This window comes from Tigriopus californicus, chromosome 1, assembly GCF_007210705.1.
Source record: "Tigriopus californicus strain San Diego chromosome 1, Tcal_SD_v2.1, whole genome shotgun sequence".
NCBI classification, from domain to species: domain Eukaryota; kingdom Metazoa; phylum Arthropoda; class Copepoda; order Harpacticoida; family Harpacticidae; genus Tigriopus; species Tigriopus californicus.
In genome coordinates this window covers 13,977,252-13,996,124 of record NC_081440.1, presented here as the reverse complement: position 1 = coordinate 13,996,124, position 18,873 = coordinate 13,977,252, and the positions used below count along the sequence as shown (strand labels likewise).

At 40.0% G+C, this 18,873-nt stretch overlaps 2 protein-coding genes and 1 non-coding gene across 5 annotated transcripts in view; all 3 read left to right on the top strand.

The window, feature by feature from the left end:
• LOC131877117 (uncharacterized) overlaps nucleotides 1–2,427 on the top strand; it is an 11,513-nt gene extending 9,086 nt beyond the window's left edge. For all 3 annotated transcript variants that reach the window (XM_059222704.1, XM_059222713.1, XM_059222722.1), the window contains exons 3-5: nucleotides 328–504; nucleotides 564–654; nucleotides 2,116–2,427. In XM_059222704.1, coding sequence (XP_059078687.1) covers nucleotides 328–504; nucleotides 564–654; nucleotides 2,116–2,338 — 491 coding nt within the window. In that variant the 3' untranslated portion in view covers nucleotides 2,339–2,427. The remainder of the gene's footprint in view (nucleotides 1–327; nucleotides 505–563; nucleotides 655–2,115) is intronic.
• Nucleotides 2,428–7,926: 5,499 nt separating this feature from the next.
• On the top strand, nucleotides 7,927–8,008 carry Trnas-uga (transfer RNA serine (anticodon UGA)). The gene has a single exon. It is a non-coding gene; the product is annotated as a tRNA-Ser (tRNA).
• A 1,870-nt stretch (nucleotides 8,009–9,878) lies between these two features.
• LOC131886500 (uncharacterized) overlaps nucleotides 9,879–18,873 on the top strand; it is a 17,454-nt gene continuing 8,459 nt past the window's right edge. Inside the window, exon 1 of the mRNA XM_059234868.1 lies at nucleotides 9,879–10,367. Coding sequence (XP_059090851.1) covers nucleotides 10,085–10,367 — 283 coding nt within the window. The 5' untranslated portion in view covers nucleotides 9,879–10,084. The remainder of the gene's footprint in view (nucleotides 10,368–18,873) is intronic.

Below are 18,873 nucleotides of genomic sequence, written 5' to 3'. Positions count from 1 at the left end.
TGCTTGAGTATATCAAATACACTTTGCCTGTAAATTTAGCCGTCACTAGTTATGACAAAAAATATATCGAATAACGTTTTAGCTGAAATTAAGTGTACACGTATATTATATGTATATATTTTGCTTCTGGCGACTGATTGAGACTGAAAAACGTCACTTCGGGTAAAATTATTATTTTATTTTTTTTGTGAAATTAACTCACTAACTTGGAACAGAATGTATGCAACTCTTTTCACAATATAACAATTTTTCGCCTTTCTTGAAGTTGCAAAGAAACGGAGTACAGACTTTGATTACCACCCAACCTCTCACTCTCTCTCTCTCTAGGGACATCCAACCGCAAATTCTATGATAAATTGCCTACTTCCGAAGATGTCGCTCAATCTCCGTCCAGAGATGAGGCTAGTGCAATCGTTAGTCCAATGTCCATCGATACCTCAACCATTGCTTCAACATCCACACCCGCATCCGAGTACTTGGACAACCATTTCCTGGAACACTGGGGTGAGGCGTGGAAAAATCACTTCGATTCATTGGATGTGCATTGATAACGTCCATTTCAGATGAGGAGGAGTTAACCTGCCAAGTTTGTGATCGATCTTTTACCACGCCAAATCTCTTGGAGAGACACCAACAGAAGAGACGTCATTGGGGGTGAGTACCTTGAAGTCCTACTAACAAACTACCTGATATGCGTTCATGAGTGGATTCGAAATGGACATGATGGATGAAAACGAGATCCTCCTCGAGCCTGTTGTGGTCATGATGATCCAATTCATCATTCTTGCGATTCGTCTCCTCCAATTGATGGATCTTGGGTCGAATATTGATGAGCCTGGCCAAAGATCCCCTTAAACTTGAGTTGAAAGTCATCATTACTCAAAAAGGGGGGAGTTAGTTAAGCTTTAGAAGGACTGGAGCTCTTTGACAATCTGTTGTTGTGAGACTGAGAGGAGTAGCAAAAGATAGGATCAATCCCTCTCTCTTTCCTTCTCTCTGCCATTTGACACCCGACAGCTCACAATCATTTTTCGTACGAGGCTTTTGAGAAATGGATGTGCTATAAACGTAGCAAATGATCACTTATTCGACAGTTTCCCTGTCAGGACAGCAGAAAACATTCGGAGCTCGTCGCTCTTCGCCTGTCAGTCCAGAGAAATAATGAGCCGATACTAAAGTCACTCCCGAACTACTACTGCAACTCATCATCATCACCATCCTCCTCCTCCACCACCACGACTAACTCCACATAGCGCTGAGGATGATGGGGAGTTTAAGGCAGATCATCATCATCATCATCATCTGAGCCATGATGAATGATGAATCATCACTTTCCTTCCTCTTTCTGACGTTTCTCACGGGAGCCAAGGAGTCGACACCACCCACTGATCGTGTTTTGTTGTACTCACAACCTTGGATGGATGTGGATCTGGTTCCGACCCGAGATTCATGCATGGTTCGGGACTCGCGTGTCCAACGGCCGGTGTCGACTGATCGACGAGGCCTCTTTGATGGCCTCCAATATGTAGACTCGGACGAGCAGCACCGAAAGAGAGTTTTATGTTCGAGATTGATTACCTTTCTAGTCATTTGACACATTAGGAGACGAGAACGGGGCCAGAGTCCGGATCCCATGGATACTTAGATCAGAGGAACTCAACTGTAAAAAATGTTATGATGAGTGATAAAATGGTGGACAGTGACAAGCTTGTTTACCGAGCAATGCTGCCCTGGGTGCTTACTTTTTATTATTCGAAATTTTTGACTTCCAGTCTGAGCGAGACGCTTTAAACCTATGTAGCTATTTCGTAGAAAGGGAACGTTTCTAGATATCCATGGTTGGCACTTAGTACTTGCCTGAGTTGAATTTGATGAATAGCCTGGGCAGAGATCAGAAACAGACTGTGATAAACAGCCGTAATTGACACACTTGTCAGATGTCGACTCCGATCTCCGTTCGTTGGAACTTTGTACGAAGAAAATGATTTCACGACGAGTTCGGCAATCTGCCGCCAGATCTGGGACGAAGAGAACGTGAACGTCAAGCTAATTACCTCATTTTTGTGAGTCGAGTAATTAATGGAGTTGGTCTCTGTTCCTTCCTTCCTTTTCCAGGTGCTCGATCTGTGAATGTCTCTTTGATTCGCTCATGCTTCTTGAGCATCACAAAGAGGAGTCAGAACATTGGTCTGATGAGGGATTTTCGGACTCGGAGAGCGAATCGGATGATTGGCAATTGGACGAATGGCGACACTATCAATTGGAGCGGATGATTGAAATGGAAGAGACCGCTTTTGGACCGGATGCTCAAATCGACAGGAGAATGCTCCTCTTGTGATTTTTTAATTTCGTTGGATCATTTTGATTACGGGCTTTTTTCGGCTCTAAGTAATAAAAAGAGAGGAAAACGACGGATTTCTATGGAAAGGTTGCGTGGTTTTACTTTTGTCATTGTTACGTGTGTCCTTTTATCTTTACCTTTGAGTTAAAAAAAAACATTTAAAGTCCATTCGGTCAAATACCACCATTTCTTTTCGCAGTTCAAGTTGTACAAAAGCTCTCTTTTAGATGCCATGGTCCTAGTCACCTTAATTCTTTCATATTCTTGGCTGCAAGAATTTGGTGGGTATTAAAGCCTTCCTTGATTTTTTTTTAAGTTTGACTACAAAGAGCAACCATAAAATGGTTGAGAGGAAATACAACCACGTCTGTCTTCTTCCTCTAGTAATTGTTGTCTCTTGCATTCTATGGTAAGCAAGTTGGGATCTGATATTTCAAATTTATTTATTGCAATTCTTATGTATGACTTTAATTTGGCCAATGCACTTGTAAAAAATGAATACGGGAAGAAGAGAGCAAAATCTGATATTTTCCTCTTCTTTCACATTTAGTTTGCACCATATAAAACACTACAAATAAATGAAAGTTAGTTTCTTTTCACGCTTTTAAAGATACTTTAAATTTGGTTCTTGAGAGGCTCAAAGTTGCATTGCAAAAGGATACATTCACCAATTAAATGCTAAGATTCAGACGAAAAGTAAAAAGACGTTAAAAGTAAAAATTGCGCCAATGTATTTATCATTTTAGCGAAATGAAATTGGAGGCATCTACAGTTTACAAAGTTGATTAAAGCAAAACCAAAACAATTAATTTCAAACGGATGTCGTTGTGCGAGGTAATTTTCCCCTTTTTTAATGATTAAATGTAGAAACTGTCCTTGGGAGAATTGATCAAAAAGAGAAAACACGTCATTATTTCTACTACTTTAAGAAGTATCATATTGCATAAGATGTGATGAATATTGGTATCAAGTAAGCTCAATTCGTGCGAAGTTTATAAGGCAGATACTAAAGGCAAAGAGTCGATTGTTGCATTATTGTGGTCATTCTAATATGAGATCAAATTCTGGTCGAATAAATGTACTCCCCCGCCAATTTGCTATTTCATCTGTCTTTGCCTATCGCCAAACATACGCATTTTTACGTCTCATCACTTAACGTAATGGCATGGTTCTCAGTCGCAATTAAAAAGAATGCCCGGCATTCATGTGTTGTGGCGAATTCTTTCATGCAACGTTTCATGCTCAGGAATAAAGGGATTAATTCTTTGTTCCTACGTTGACAGTTCAGCAAAGAAATTGTTCCTTTGGTCCTCCATCTGCAAACTAGAAAGTTTTTTTTTTTATTTGATTCATAGTGATACCAAAAGAGAGTTTTTTACACCTCAGACCTCGGAGAGAAACCAGTATGAAGTATGACCCCAGTATGAAAATATGAGTTGTACGTGGATACATTTTCACACTGGGTAACGTCTATACGCCGCCTCATGGTGGTAAAAGCTTAAAACACGGTCTGCTGCACTGTCTACCGAGGAATGATTGCGTAAATAAAGGCGCCAAGGATATTTTAAACATAGTATATGTATAGAGGGAATATATCATACATGGCACTTCAGTTTCTGCACGATAGGTGCTTTTGTGTTTGCAGAACAGAATTTTCATGATGTGCCAAGACGGGAAAAAGCGACTCTACCCAGCTATCCATAAAAGGCACCTGTCGTTTTGAAAATTGCAAGCTGCTTTAAGGAAAGCTGGAAACATTTGCCTGTGCTCAGTCGAGGTAATCCCGACATCTTTGGATGTCAGTCAGAACTGAGACTTGCTTCTTCCGTTTCTGTTCAGTGTTCCAGCATCTTGATGAAAATTACAGTTTGAGCCCCATGATAACCATCAACATACACTTTTTGTTCTTGCAAGCTTCAAATAGCTGGTTTGTGCCTGACCCAAACACTTTCGTCAGATTCGTCATCGGCAGCACTATTGATGGGATCAAATACCTTTTCAAAATCAGAATTGCCAGAAAGCTAGAAAAGTCAAAGCACTACCCTTTCCATATCGTAAGGTAAAAGATTAGCTTTGACAAAAAAAGTAACCCTGGTTTGATCGAAGATAAATCAGGGTTACTTTTTGTGACTAACTAACAGGTTTCCGATGTTCCGCTAGTGATTTCATATGCCACGGAAAATATAATTTGGTAGCCCTAGTCGCAACCTCCCGTGATTATTTATCTGATCCCATCTGAAGGCTGCTCTGTTTTGAGTAGGTCGAGGAATATTTCGTTTGCCCAACCCAAAGTTTGCCCAAATGTTAGACCCAAAAAATCCTCGGACAACTTGCTCAAACAGGGTTTGATGTAATGCGCCGGAAGAAAGCGTTTGCATGGTAAAGGGTTGCATATGGGTTTTCTATTGAAAACATACGTAACCTGACTCTATTTCTGTGTTAGAGTCCATCTAGCAATTCCGGAGGAGCAATGTTTTTCAATCGAAGGCTTCGGTAAACATCTTGAGCATGGGAGTCAGCATTCGGAAGTAGGACGACCCAAATTTCCTAATAGCCATTTCCGGTGGTTAGGCACGGTTTCATGTCGATGAAAAACGGCCGAGGCGTGTGGTTGGGTTTCGTGGTTGAAGGGAGAAGACCCTAGTTGAAGGGAGAGACGCAAAATAGGACACAGAGGGAGGAGGGTTCATCTTCTCGGTTTTTGGCCTCTAGTGTACAAGCACCAGGATCACCTATTAGGAGTCTTTCGGAACCGACCAATTGACTTTGTCAACGTTGTTTTGAGGCAATTGGTCTCCGTTTTGGCAACCCTGCTCTACAAGTGGGTTCCATCATGGCCCGCCAGTTCCAAGACCCAGGATTTAAGATTGATCGGAAATCGTGATCTGAAACTTGATTCGATTGGAAGAATCTATTTCAATTCCGAACAGTTTAAGGCCATCTCTTTTGTGCCAAAGCTCAAGCGAGATAAGGGTTCCACTCTCGTTCCATATATCCACCTTTTCGAATCCCATTGTCTTGAAAAGGATTCTGATAAAGAATGCCAAACCATTGCAATTTACTTTACGAAGATCCTAGGTCTTGGAACGTGGGACTTGAAAGACCTCAAGTTCCAATGCAAAAATATATATGCCTCTCTCAATATGTGGACCAAGGCCTGATTACCAGTTCAGGACAAACAGCGCTAACACAAACAATCCAATCACACTCTACGTATCTTCCCTCTGAGATGAAGAAGTTAATTACACTTGGCTCACGTCAACTTTCCCGAACATCTTGTATGATAGAATAAAAAGTGTCTTAAGAATAGAGGAGAATAGATGTCCTCTCTACATACGTCAGCGAGGCTACTTAATTGCTTATTTCCGTTAAGACTGGTCCAATTCAGTGTCCAATCTCACAATCAGAGAGAGATAGAGGGGACACCTTGAATACGAAAACAATGTTGACCAGTCTCAAGTCAAACGGAATGCCTTCAAATAGTCCCACTCAACAATGGGTAGGAAAAAGATGGAAAGCATTCATCTCTACGGGGTTACAAGGAGATTCCAATCGATGGCTGGGACTAGGTTTTTGCCTCCGGTTCTGTCCACTTGAACCTGGAACATTCATCAACTAGATAAGTCTGACAGGTTGAGCAGCCCTATAGATGACTGGAGTGGGTGAACGTAGATAGATAGGTAGTGAGCGCTGTGGAGGCGTGTTCCACTTGTTCCAACACCACTTGAGACTTAATTCCAGGATCCTTGGCCGTCCATCTAGACCATTTTCTCATTTCCATCTCGACCATCTTCATTTTGTTCCATCCTCAGGGGTGCTATCAAATCTGGCGAAAGTTTCTACAGAGAACCGTGATGAAAGAAAGTCGCTTCAGTCAAACATGCTCCTACTGATTCGATTAGAGCATGGAAAAAGATAGGAACCTCAGCCGACCAATATTCATAAAGCAGGAGAGCAACAATACTGTGGCTATTGTACTTCTGGACCAAAGGTTTCAGACGTTCCGGAGAAGTAAGTCGAAACCGAGAATTGTATGGAAACATAATACTGAATGCTTTCAAGAAAGGATCCTGAGTGTTTTTATCATCATATTGCAGATAATCTAAGGCCAAAACCTGGGTTTGAGTTCCAACATCAAGAGGGGTTCTTGAAAAGATAGATCTCTGGCAGTCTGATTATTCGAGAACAATACATAATATCGTTGCGTAAATCATTGGCGTAAATTATTTTTTTGTGTTTGTGCAATTCCCATTTTAGGAAACAATCTTTCGTGATTGTAAATTGCGAAAACACTGGGTAACCAGATCGAAGTTGGAACGTTATCAAAACGACAGATGATGATTGTGATTCTTTTTGCATTGTTATTTAAATAATATACCCTCAGTCACTTAATGCACGCCTTGAATATGTATATCTGAAAGCCGACCATTTGGTTGTCAAAGCATTGAAACAACCGGTTTGCAATCAATTCTCAGGAAATTTTCCGTAGTACTTGTTGTAGTAACCAACGTAAGTCCAAATATTTGTGCCTCAGCACACCGTGAAAAGCATATGAAATGAAATAATTAGACTGACAAAGTGAGTTTGGGCGTTGGACATGAAACGCAATACTTTTACTTTACTTACTACTTACCCCAATCAAAAACTGCGAAATGTTTCATCATGTTCGAATAACAAAACCGTTCACATCATTATTCAAAACTGTCTTGCAAATTATTCAGTGATTAAGAACTTTTGAAAGAGTGGTTGGACTTCAAACCATTTTGTAAGACTTAGAACCGTGATTCGTAAACAACAAATTTTTTCGGTGTTGAAATAAAAACGATCTCTCAGAGTAGTAGGTGGTCGGGCAAATAATTGATTTGCGCTTGAATATCATTAGATTTTGTAAAATTTTCTACCAACTCAATTTTTATCAGACGACAGCAATATCAACGATCTGGTGTTATGAAATTTCTCGGAATAGTAATTCTTATCGAAAAATTAGATCAGAAAGGCTATTGGATTAGATTTCAAACACAAAGGGTCTGCATAGACTGGCTCAAAACCATAGATAATTTCATTTCCACCCCAAAAAACATCTATCCTCGAATTTAGGGAACACTTGAATTACTTCGAGGAACGGAGTGGCAAAGAAACCTTAAATAAAATCATTTGAAGTTCAAAGCATACAAGGGGAGTCTCATATCATTGAAATCAGCAATCAATGGACATTGCAGGGTTATTTTTATTGTCGTGTTATTACTAAATCAAATTCTGATCAGTAACACGAGAGATTTAAAAAATAATACCAAATTTGATTCGGACCCTGCGAACTGCGTATGGTAGCATTTTGATCAGAAAATATCAGTCCTTATAATGGATGCATGGCAAAACAATGGACTCGAAATTCAATGGTTTTTGCTTACCTGCAAAGGTTTGGTGTCAAATTCATTTTCAAACAGACCAATCAGAAGTGAAAGTATATTTGGAGAGATTTCCGCGTATTGCTAATTGGACAAACCCATTTGCAGATGAAAGTAGACCTTGGTCACGTTTTAATTTCAGGTTAGAATGTACAAGACTAAGAGCAGTACAACCATCCAGCAGTTGTGGCCGAGTGGTTAAGGCGTTGGACTTGAAATCCAATGGGTTCTACCCGCGCAGGTTTGAACCCTGCCAACTGCGTATGGTAGCATTTTTGATCAGAAAATATCAGTCCTTGTAATGGATGCATGAAAAACAATGGACTCAAAATTCAATGGGTTTTTGCTTACCTGCAAAGGTTTGGTGTCAAATTTATTTAATTAAAATAAAATTTCAATTTCTTTTTTCGGTTTCTTCTATTTTGGTCATGGTCAACATAATTGATAAACAAACATGACGTGAAACAAATGACATACAGACGAGGGTTTCAGGGTACAAGAATACAAGAGTTCGAGAATTGAGAGATTCAGTATTTTGCATCTTTGTTATCATTGTTTCATTGTTTGAACATTTTTAATGTGAGGCAAGCATTGCACTCATTTAACGAGAAGAAAACCGTGGTTACATTTTGAGACTTAGTGTACGGATTTCCGCCATGCAACCTCTCATGAGTATTTTTTGATCCCATCGGTAGGAAAATGTTCACTGCCTTTGGGGCGGATCTTTTAAAAAATAGGGGAGGAAACCTATTTACTTTTTTTTCTTTCCCCCGTGTAAAAAGGAAGAAAGAACGGTAACGGGAGGGCTGAAAAACCGTTCCGTTACCGATGCCGTTCCTATTTTATGAAAGTAACACGTGAAACAGCGTTGCTTAGGCTTTTCTAATGTGCATTCATTTGCCTCAATCCATCTACCAAACAGACCTGAGGTATGAAGTTGAATCCTATTTTTAGTTGTGCTTCGGTTTTTAGTTCTTTATAAAGTTTTGATTGGACAAAAACTAGCTCGAAAAGAAAACTACAATATTTCTAAGGGGAAAAGATGGTGGAAGTCTTTCAAAGTTGGATAAAAGGTTCCTAATTTTGATAGAATGTATACGTATTAATAATTATCGCGTTCGGCATACTTGCTTTTTATTCATTTAACAATTCAAGAGCGTCGCAAAAACGATCATTTTGTCCCAAATCGGAGGATTTTGGCCCAGATTGGCGAGAAATTAGAAAAATGCTCTTATTCTGGCGGGAAAGCGTGGCGATTCGATTAATGTTCAAGTGGATGCTTTACAAATTATTATCTTCATCTGAACATTTCATCGATTGACCGTGCAGTTATATAAACTTACTTCTAGCAATTTTCATGCCATTGGAGTTCGAGGCTTAAATCATGAACTACCGTACTTCGGTCAAGAAACCCATATTATCGAAGATATTTTGTCAACGGTCGGTTATATTATTCTTCGATTTGAAACTACAAGGTTTCTTTTGATTGACTGAGAGTTTAATACTTCTTGAAAAACAGGCCTTTTATCTTTTAAGGATCTTGGCCGTCAGTTCTTATGTTTCCTTACTTGTTCATTGCCACTTTCTTGCATCTGCAATGAAATATTTAGCTAAGTTGCAACATATGTTATTCTGCTTGCCATGATTCATTCAATGATATAACAAGTCGTTCATATTGTAGAAAACAGTTTAAAATATCATATTCACCAAATCTCCAAAGCTGTCGATATTACTAGTTAGATGAGCTTCAGCATTTAGTATTCAATATGGCCTGAAATCATCAAATTAATCTTTCCAAATACCCAGCTTGATAGCTATTTTTGTCTTAAAATCTGACGATGTTAGAGAAACAGATGTTGAAGAGCACTCTCATTTTGTGGTGACGTTTGCAACTGCTTTTGTCAGAAATTAGCAAACTTTTCGTAGCCCATCGCCAAAGCTTTCTTCGCCATAGATAATTAGTTTTCACGCAAAAATTCAAGGAGACTATTCTAGCAAGTGTATTGTATAACATCATAAGGGTACACTATCTCATAGGTCCGTTGTAGAACGATGTAGAGAACGTTAAATCAAGCAACTCCAGATTTTCTTACTCGATGAATAGCCTGCGCTCTAAACTGTGCACTTCTCAACGGTGTTTGACGGGGACAAACGCCCTTCAAGCGCTGCGGAACCACGGCTCGTTCTCACTCTCGGATTGGAACCTGGAACCGAATCGCTTCACTCTGGCCTTGCCAGATACATATCAGACTTCGGACCTGGAAGTCTCCTCATCAAGGATATTCAAAAGACTTCGATCATCGACGAGCAACAAAATTCATATACAGTAGATCAAAAAATGGATCACCAACTGGGATCACTGAGGAGTCTCTTCCGTCCCAAGGATGTCAGCTCAGAGAGGAATCGCAGTAAGGCCAAAAACTTTGATAAGACTGCATCGGCGAACGTGCAGAAGTTGGGCTCCAAAGTGATTGTGGCCTCTCATACAGTCCGAAATGCTGACGCTGAATCGTCCCAAGGCAAATTGGGACAAGCCTTTAGCAATATGTTGGTATCCCTCAAGAACGTGGTAGTGGGCAACATGTTACCTGAAAGCATATCTCCTCCCAGGTTTTCCTCGGGTAAGACTTCTTCTAACTACTTTCTTTAAAGGGCCAAATTGCTTCAGTTAATTGAAATAAGAGCCATTCTCAAGTGATAGGTAGTAAAGATTGACTACGTAGTATATACGTAGTATTGCGTGATCCAATTGTCTTCGGCAGTTCTAGTAGAAACACCAATTAGTCAGGTGAGGTATTGGAACGGTAGCTAGCTTGATAAGTAACGAACTGCTAGGTTCCTTGTCTAATGAGTGGCAACCGATGGGAAAGGCATTATCTGAGTCACTTAAGGCCATCGGGCACTCGGTCTTTTCGAATAAACAAAGCTGAGGAATTAATCAAGCCAATCTTGAGCCTCGAGGGTCTGCTACAAGATCAAAAGAGGGGCTTATTTTGGATTGCCTGAAGGAATGAAAGGACGGATCAGCTTAAAGGATATCTTACTTGCTCCAATATCTGATCCATTGATCGATCACTCGAGCTTTGGAAATCTTGACGAGTGAAAGCAGCTTCGGGCCATTATACAAGGAGTTTCATATTTGCGACTTCTCATCAACTAACATTTAGCTCATTTACAACTTCAACTGCAACAACAAGACTTGACACGTTAATATACATACTCTTTACGATATGAGTATCATTTTTTTTTGATTGATTAGTAGTTATGACTTGCAGCATAGCAACAATAATGCAGACGTTCTTAGTCTTTTCAAAATCATTGAGAAGTGTGTTCCAGGCTCTTGAGCCCCCCCTCCCCTCTGGTATTGGTCGCATATTCCAGGAGGAGCTAGGATCAAAGTCAAGGAGTGTTAATTTCAGAGCAATTTGGAGCATTTGATGTCGAAAGTCCGACAATTGTCAAGTTCTTAAGAACAATGTCCTAAATACCTGGCATACAACTCTTAATGATTTTGAAATGACTAAAATGTCTGCGTTTCTTTTGTTATTAAATGTCCAGAGGAAGTGGTCGGAGAAGGCATTGGCATGTGCGATAGGTACAGAAATAGATCAAAAATGATACAACACATTTTTATGAATGAAACATGCATGCATCATCCTGTCAAGTGTTTTTGTTCTAGCTAAAACCGTTAACGAGCTTGTTATATGGGTTTAAGTAACTGCAATTATGAAATCTCAAGCTTTCTCTACAAGTAAGGTGAATTAAGAAGCCTGCCTTGGTTTTGATGCGGTATAAGATGAAGGAATTACTAGCAAGAGAAAAAAAATAGTCGTCAGGAAAGTAAACAGAGAGATTTGTAAAAAAAACAGGCGAGGACATCGTTGCAAAATGGGTAACAAGTCTGTTTCTTGGGTATTTTTTGGTTTTATTTTCGACGCCAGTGTCTTGCTCCTTCAGGGTACGTGATCCAAGAAAAAGACATGATTTATCTTATTGGGCTTAAAAATGTGATTTATTTTTTCTTTACGTTTTACGACTTTTCGAATCTTCGATTGTGCTTTTAAGCTCATTTTCAATTTCATATTCATATCGATTACGAGGCAAAGACGCTAATTTCACTTCAACCATCCTTCAAAACTTCCAAGTTTGATCGTTTGGTTTAACGTCCATGCTTCAAGCGGTCCCCTGATTCTTAAGCTAGAGAGAGAGTGCTTCGTTCGTTGAATAATTTTAGTTCCCAAGCCTTAAACCAACAATAGAGACCTGAGTTTGCTACTCAATGTCTTTAGGCCATGGACCAACAGGATAATGAACCAGAAGACAAATAAACAATTCCATTAGGTGGTAGGTTCTCCAAAACAGATGCTAGCTTGCCCTTGGATAGCTTGAGCATGATGATCATTCCTCTCAATTAGAACAATCCAGGAAAAACAACACTACGGGACTCGAACTGATCATAAATCCTGGTTACTCTGGATACAAATTCAGCCAAGAAGTTCAATTGAGAAATTGCTCCAGATCCTGAACCTGGTCACTCAACAGGCAACGTATCATTGACAGTAGTTTGTTTTCCCACTCTGTACCTAAGGCAATCACAACTTCTCCTCTCGACTAGAGGAGCAAAAGTTTTTTATTGATGTTCCCAATCTACTCTAGCTGCTATTATCCCATAGTATTAGTGGATGAGAACACGTGTTTCATAACATTGGACGGTGGTAGTAAGGCGTAATGCTACGCGTCAGAACATCTGCAAAGTTATCTTTCCAATCTCAAGATATGGAAGAGCGCACGAGGTCCGTGGGAAATCCTATTTCGGTTGGGTTGGATCATTGACGAAGATCATTTTGGTCGAGATGATTTCTCTCAGAGTTCCGAGCATTAGTCCGAGTTTCTGGCACAAAATGTGTTGAGACAAAGTGGAACACGCATGGACATTGGCATAGACCACTCTCGCTCTGTAACACTACCCGAAATTCGTCTTCGAAAGTTTAGACAGGTTGTATGAATTGCGGATGAAGCGGCTACGGTCCAGGGTCTAACGAGAGACATTTGCCTAATCTGAGCAGGATTTGGTTCTGCTCCCCAGGCAACCAGTTTTTTGTCAGTGCCCAAAACGAGGTATGCAGATAGAAAAGGAAACCTGAGCTAAAGAAGGAAAGACATACAACACTACTTTGAGAACGCAAGGCCATTAATTTTCCTCGAAACGACCAACCATCGACAAGGGAGCACTGGAAACGCCAAATTTTGTTCCTAAGCCTCTACAATACCAATGGGTACAGTGTTGCACAAGCCCTCTAACACTTTTGCCAAGCACACATTTTCGTATGGGTGGACGGGGAGGAGCAATTGGTTTCCGGATAAACCGATGTTTCCTCTATTCTTGTGTTACACCGATGTGTAATGTGCACTGTAACGCCCATAACAAAGCCAAAAACAGACATCTTGAGAGCCTGGCGGCCTTCTGGTCGTTTTCTAAAGTATTCACTTGTTTTTTCGCCACCTTCGCAATCGAGGGATCCAATTTGACTTGGATCAAATAGCAGCAGATCTTGTTATGTTGTTCCAAATTTGGCCTCGCCAAAGGAGATAGGCTCCCTGGTCTGGGCGAGATGTTGTGAATGTTCTCTTGGACTGTACTGCACATGGACGTGCTAATATCATGGAGCCCCGTGTCATTGGAAACATGATCATACCGAGATGATGAGCTATTTGCCCATTTGGAACATGGAACACCACTCATAGGAACACGAAAAAGCCCTCAGGATTATATTTACTCGCTACATCTTGGTACATAATATCCTTCAGAGCCGACGACGGATCCTTTCCAAGAGGCATATCAAAAGGACTGATTCTCAGTCGAAGAACACAAAAGGTCTAGTGTATGTAAGGAACTAGGTACTCGCGATTGATCATAGGATTTCAAAGTGGAAGGGTCCAATTGGGTTCAGTGCTTTTTTTTAACAAACTAGTTCTTTCGAACGAGCAGGAACCTTCTAACATGTGCCACAACAAGGCTTTTTCAAAGGTTTCACTGTGAACGGCTGGATACTTATTTTCAAGTCGTTCATTGAATTGGAAAGTTCCAAGAATTCGTTTTCAGCCACCATTCATCGCTTCAAATTCGAGGCATCAGCCTGAAGCCACAATATCACAAGTATTGCAGACAAATGCCATCTGGCTACATATTTCAAGAGTCAAGGAGGTTGGGCTGAAGTCTCTATCCGCCAACGAATGGGTTCAACTGATGTTCTTAGCACAAACAAATTCATGATCTTTCTTGGAACCAGAGATTGAGGACCGGTTCTCTCTTGTGGAACAAGTTGCTGTGCGTTTTGAGGGACGAAAACAAAGGCTTGTTTGAACGATGAAGTCTTTGTACTATGTTCCTTGAATGTTAGTTGAATCCTAATTACACTTTAGGTTGGTTTACAGATGACTCACATTAAAGGGCATCATTTCAATCCCGATATTACGACTCTAATTTGCTGTTAGATAATATATGTGTAGCGCCATCACTCATTTTGTAATATCGGGGAAAGCAGTCCTTGAATCAACTGGAAAAGGTCTAGTTTAAAAAGAAGTAGAGCCATGTAAAATAAAGTACATTAGATTGTTCAGTGACTCTCTGAGCTAAAGACCAATTGATCAAGACGATAGATCGATAACGCAAGCTGAACCTTTGCCCAGTGTCTCAAAAGGTCAAATCCATTAACGACGAATGCCGCAACGTCAATTGCTTGTAAGATCAAACAAACATTGGTATTCGAGGTCATTACGATGATTATTTTGGCTCACAAAGAACCCTTTTCCCAGCTCTACAGAATGCTGGAGGAAAGCCAAGAACAACAGTTTTTCCCACAATTAGTCTTTTATGCCGACCAAAAATCTTCCTAAAACTTCGCCATCGACACCAACTCAAAAATTGAGACTCTCAAAGAGAAATACAAGATCCAAGTGCCAAAAGGTCCTGAAATCAGGGGGTCTCAAAAGACACATGTAGGGGCCTAATTGAGTGCATGTCCCTTGATTACCTATTTACACTTCTTCCCGAACGTCCTTTCATTGATGAACTCAAGCTTTCGAGAAACACGACGTAAAAGATGCGGCTGTGTCCAAGCACCGTTATTCTATTGGCAATTGAAGAGCAGGTCTGATAAGAAACGAATGAATTGCATTCCTGTCTCCAAATCAAATTGGAGCTTAACCTGAATTCGTGTAGTAATAGAAAAGACCTTGAGCGGCCAATTGTTAGGAGCTCATACATGATTCAAGGATGGCTTTTGAGCATTTTCCTCCTGATCCTCGCCGCGTTCATCGGCCATTCAAGTATTGCTGTGGAACAAAAGGCCACAATGGGGAAGCTTTAGAATGTAGAGTCAGTCGCATGTCGAAATATATCTACATTTGTCTGATCTGGCCAGGTTGGTGGTCTTTCTTTCATTTCTGGGTCTTGTAAAGAGAACGTGATACCCCGATTGACCTCGAAAGTCTATCTAAAGCTGCTCTGAATTACGGATGAGTAACTTGGATTAGGTTATCCAAGACAGACTCCAGGTACTTCTGTGGGCATTTTCTGTACTATAAATCAAGGCTGAGGCAAAGCTGGCCCAAGGGTAGAGGATTTCACTTTTTCACTGCGCGATGAAGCTTTTCTAATTAGGATATATAATCGGGTTAATGATGATTTTTTTCGTGGTTTTTTTCTGAACCTGCATATCTAGTCACCATACAAAAGTGATCATAGTTTCAATACATAAATGGTATTTGTGAGAGAATAACGTTACTTATAGACCTAGCTTATGATTCATATCGGTTTTCAATGTATTAAGTAACGAAGTGGCAATGAGCAAAGCTTACAAAACAACATGTGTTTGATTATCAAGAAAGTTGGTAATTTGGACACTTATCTTTTTTATGACTTTTGAAAGATCCAATGTTTTTTATCACTTTTTGCATTTATTTTTACCGATGTGAATGTATGTGAAACACAGTTAAGTTTCTATTAATTTTCTAATTTCCCATTATCTTAAAACACATTGCGTCATTCACATAAAAGGCAGCAATCCTTGACGACTGGATTGTTGCTTATTAGTTTTGTGACTTGTCAACTTGTTGAAAAAGCTACTCACGAATTACGCCGTTGGAAAACCTTTTTTAATCCGGTAAATATGATATTTGATAGTTTCCGCAAACTCCTTGCTTTTGCTTTGACTGTATTACATCGTTTTTTTGGTACAAAAACGTTTCTTTGCCCAAAGATTTAGGGTGGAAAGAAATTTAGGGCCACTTTTCGTGCCTTCTGAACACTCTTCCCCTGTCTTCAATGAAGTGCGCGATCATATTGAGGCTCAAATTTTTATCAAAAGGGACGGTTGAAAAACCAACGCAATACCTTAAAAGATTCAATTTTAGTCTCTGACATTTGGCTATCGCAAGAATGACTCTTGTAATCCCAGATCTTTGCCTTAGGTCTGCTCTGTTGTAAAGGGATTGGCTGTTCTTGCATGAAGTTCTCCTCTTTCCAATGGTTCGAGGATAGACACCGAAAGGTTCAATAACTTCCCTCGGCTTCTTGCCGACCTTCAGCAAGTCCTTGACCTCTTGCCGGCCTTCAGCATGTCCTTGGCCTCTTGCAGGCCTTGAGCATGTCCTTGGCCTCTTGCAGGCCTTGAGCATGACCTTGGTCTCTTGTCGCCCTTCAGCATGTCCTTGCCTTCTTGTCGCCCTTCAGCATGTCCTTGGCCTCTTGCCGCCCTTCAACATGTCCTTGGCTTCTTGCCGCCCTTCAGCATGTCCTTGACCTCGAACCGGTCTTCAGCATGTTCTTGGTCTCGTGTCGGCCTTCAGCATGTCCTTGACCTCGTACCGGCCTTCAGCAGGGCCTTGGTCTATTGTCGGCCTTCAGTATGTCCTTGACCTCTTGCAGACCTTGAACAGGTCATTCATTGGTCTCGTGCCAGTTTCAACAGGTCCTTGGTCTCTTGCCGGCCTTCAGCAGGGCCTTCCTTGGCTTAGCTTCTGACCTCAAGATTATACTCACTTTTTTCGAACATTGCTTTAACGGCAAAAGATCGAATGGTTACCATGGTCTTAACGCTAAAATTAGATCATTTGTAATATGCCACCATGCGTGCATATTTTCCTTTTAATGAAAACTCAAGGTTCAATGTCAAACAAACCTTTGAGCGTGGAGATGCCTTGTCAGAAAAGGCTAAGGTGACCCTTAATTTCTTTTCACACTGCAAGCGAGTCGAAGCGAATTCAACTCATAAACGATGGCTCGTCCGTAACCTAGGAAACTGGACTTTTGTCACCCAGAAATTTAGCATTGACATCATTTAAAATTCTGCTTGTTTTGTTGTGCATGGAAATGATATTTGTTATTGCTTTGAAAATGATGCTGTTGTTGGTTCGACGAGTTATGTTATCATTTGAACTTTTTATTTTTTCCTTCTTTGGTCTTCCATTCTAATTCTTATGTTTTCGCCCTTTTGTTGTTGTCCAAAATGGCGGTCGAAGAAAACCTGTGAAATTGCAGTGGATATTTATTAACTTTAAAACGCGAAAAATCGCTAGTTATAGTACCTTGTAAAAAACCTGGATCAAGAATTGGAATGATAGATCAATAGAGAAACATTGAAAGCTAGTTTTTTTAAGAAATTTCTCCACACATTCTAGGAGAACCAGAGACTAGGTGTAAGGATTAGAGTGAAAAATAATTATTATTGCTCAAGTTACTTAAATCATTTTCAGAACTTAGCGCCAACTTTGGTTTAAAAGTGTTGCTGCTCGAAAAGAACCTCTTACAAAAGGTTAATTTAGGCACAATGCCTAACAAAAATGACATTATTATGCTTATCAATCATCTCGCCAAGGAATGGAACAACCAAACTACATTTTTATTTGTTTGGGTACCAGGTATAATTGCACCGTTGGCGCAATTTAAAAAATAGCAGGCTTTTTCTGGATTTTGAATTCCGTGCTATAATTGAGATTACGAGGATATAACACAAGGGAAGTAATCTTGAGAAAACATGAGAGCAAAAATGCTGCGTTTATCCTTGAAAGGCTTGTTGAAACAGAAACTTGTAACGATTAGCTTGATTGACCATTGGATGGTAGAGCCTAAATATGACGTCGATATGTTCTCCACGGCAAAATTCTCTTCACTGACGTCAATATCAAACTAACTTAATATGATAGCTTGTCATTGAATTGTACTATTGCTGGTTAGCGAAATAAGGTCGATGATGTTCTTTAGTTATCTAATATCTAGAGAGAACATCTCCGAATTACCCGCTCTTAGGCAAGTACTCGCTGCCAATTAGTATTTCCTTTCCCAATAAGGAACCACCTCCTCAGTCTTAGCTCTTACTTTTGGGGATTTCATTTTAACCGGATAGAGCGTTTCCCAAAATCATTATTTCTATTGAAATGTTTCTCTGTGATTTGTTTCGTCCAAATACTGCAAACCGAATTCCTGAAATGGCGTTGCTTTGACGAAACTTAGAAAACCTTGCTCGATTAGAAATAGTATTGATATTCCCTATGAATTGGAAAAGGTTAGCGCTTTAATTTTCGTGAAGTACTAAATATAAACAAACAAAGAAATAAGAGTCAGGATATTTTTCCCTCAAAACAGATTAAATCTAGACAATCCGCTGGATTGTTGGTGCTAGGCGAAATGCTCACACGGGGGGATTTATGTAAGCGTAAACATGTTTTAAAAATAAGAGATCTGGCCAAAGTGCAACAGCTTCGATTTATGTTTTTATGCCTAAACAAAGTACTCCAAGCTTAACAAATCAATTTACTTACAAGATCCAAAAAGGGGAACCATACTTTTTACTTAACCACTCTTACGACTGGCCTGGTTTCAAAAATTGCCACCATTTCTTTTTGCCAAAATTTGAAGCAATCTCCCGAATGATTTAAAACTATCTAATCTGATCAAAGACTCGGTAAGGCAGTGAGTCGGGCATGGGTCTAAGTCAACCACTAACTCATATGCCAACCATTGCTCAGAAAAGAATTGCAATTCGTGTAATTTTTACATACATACATACATACATACATACATACATACATACATACATACATACATACATACATACATACATACAT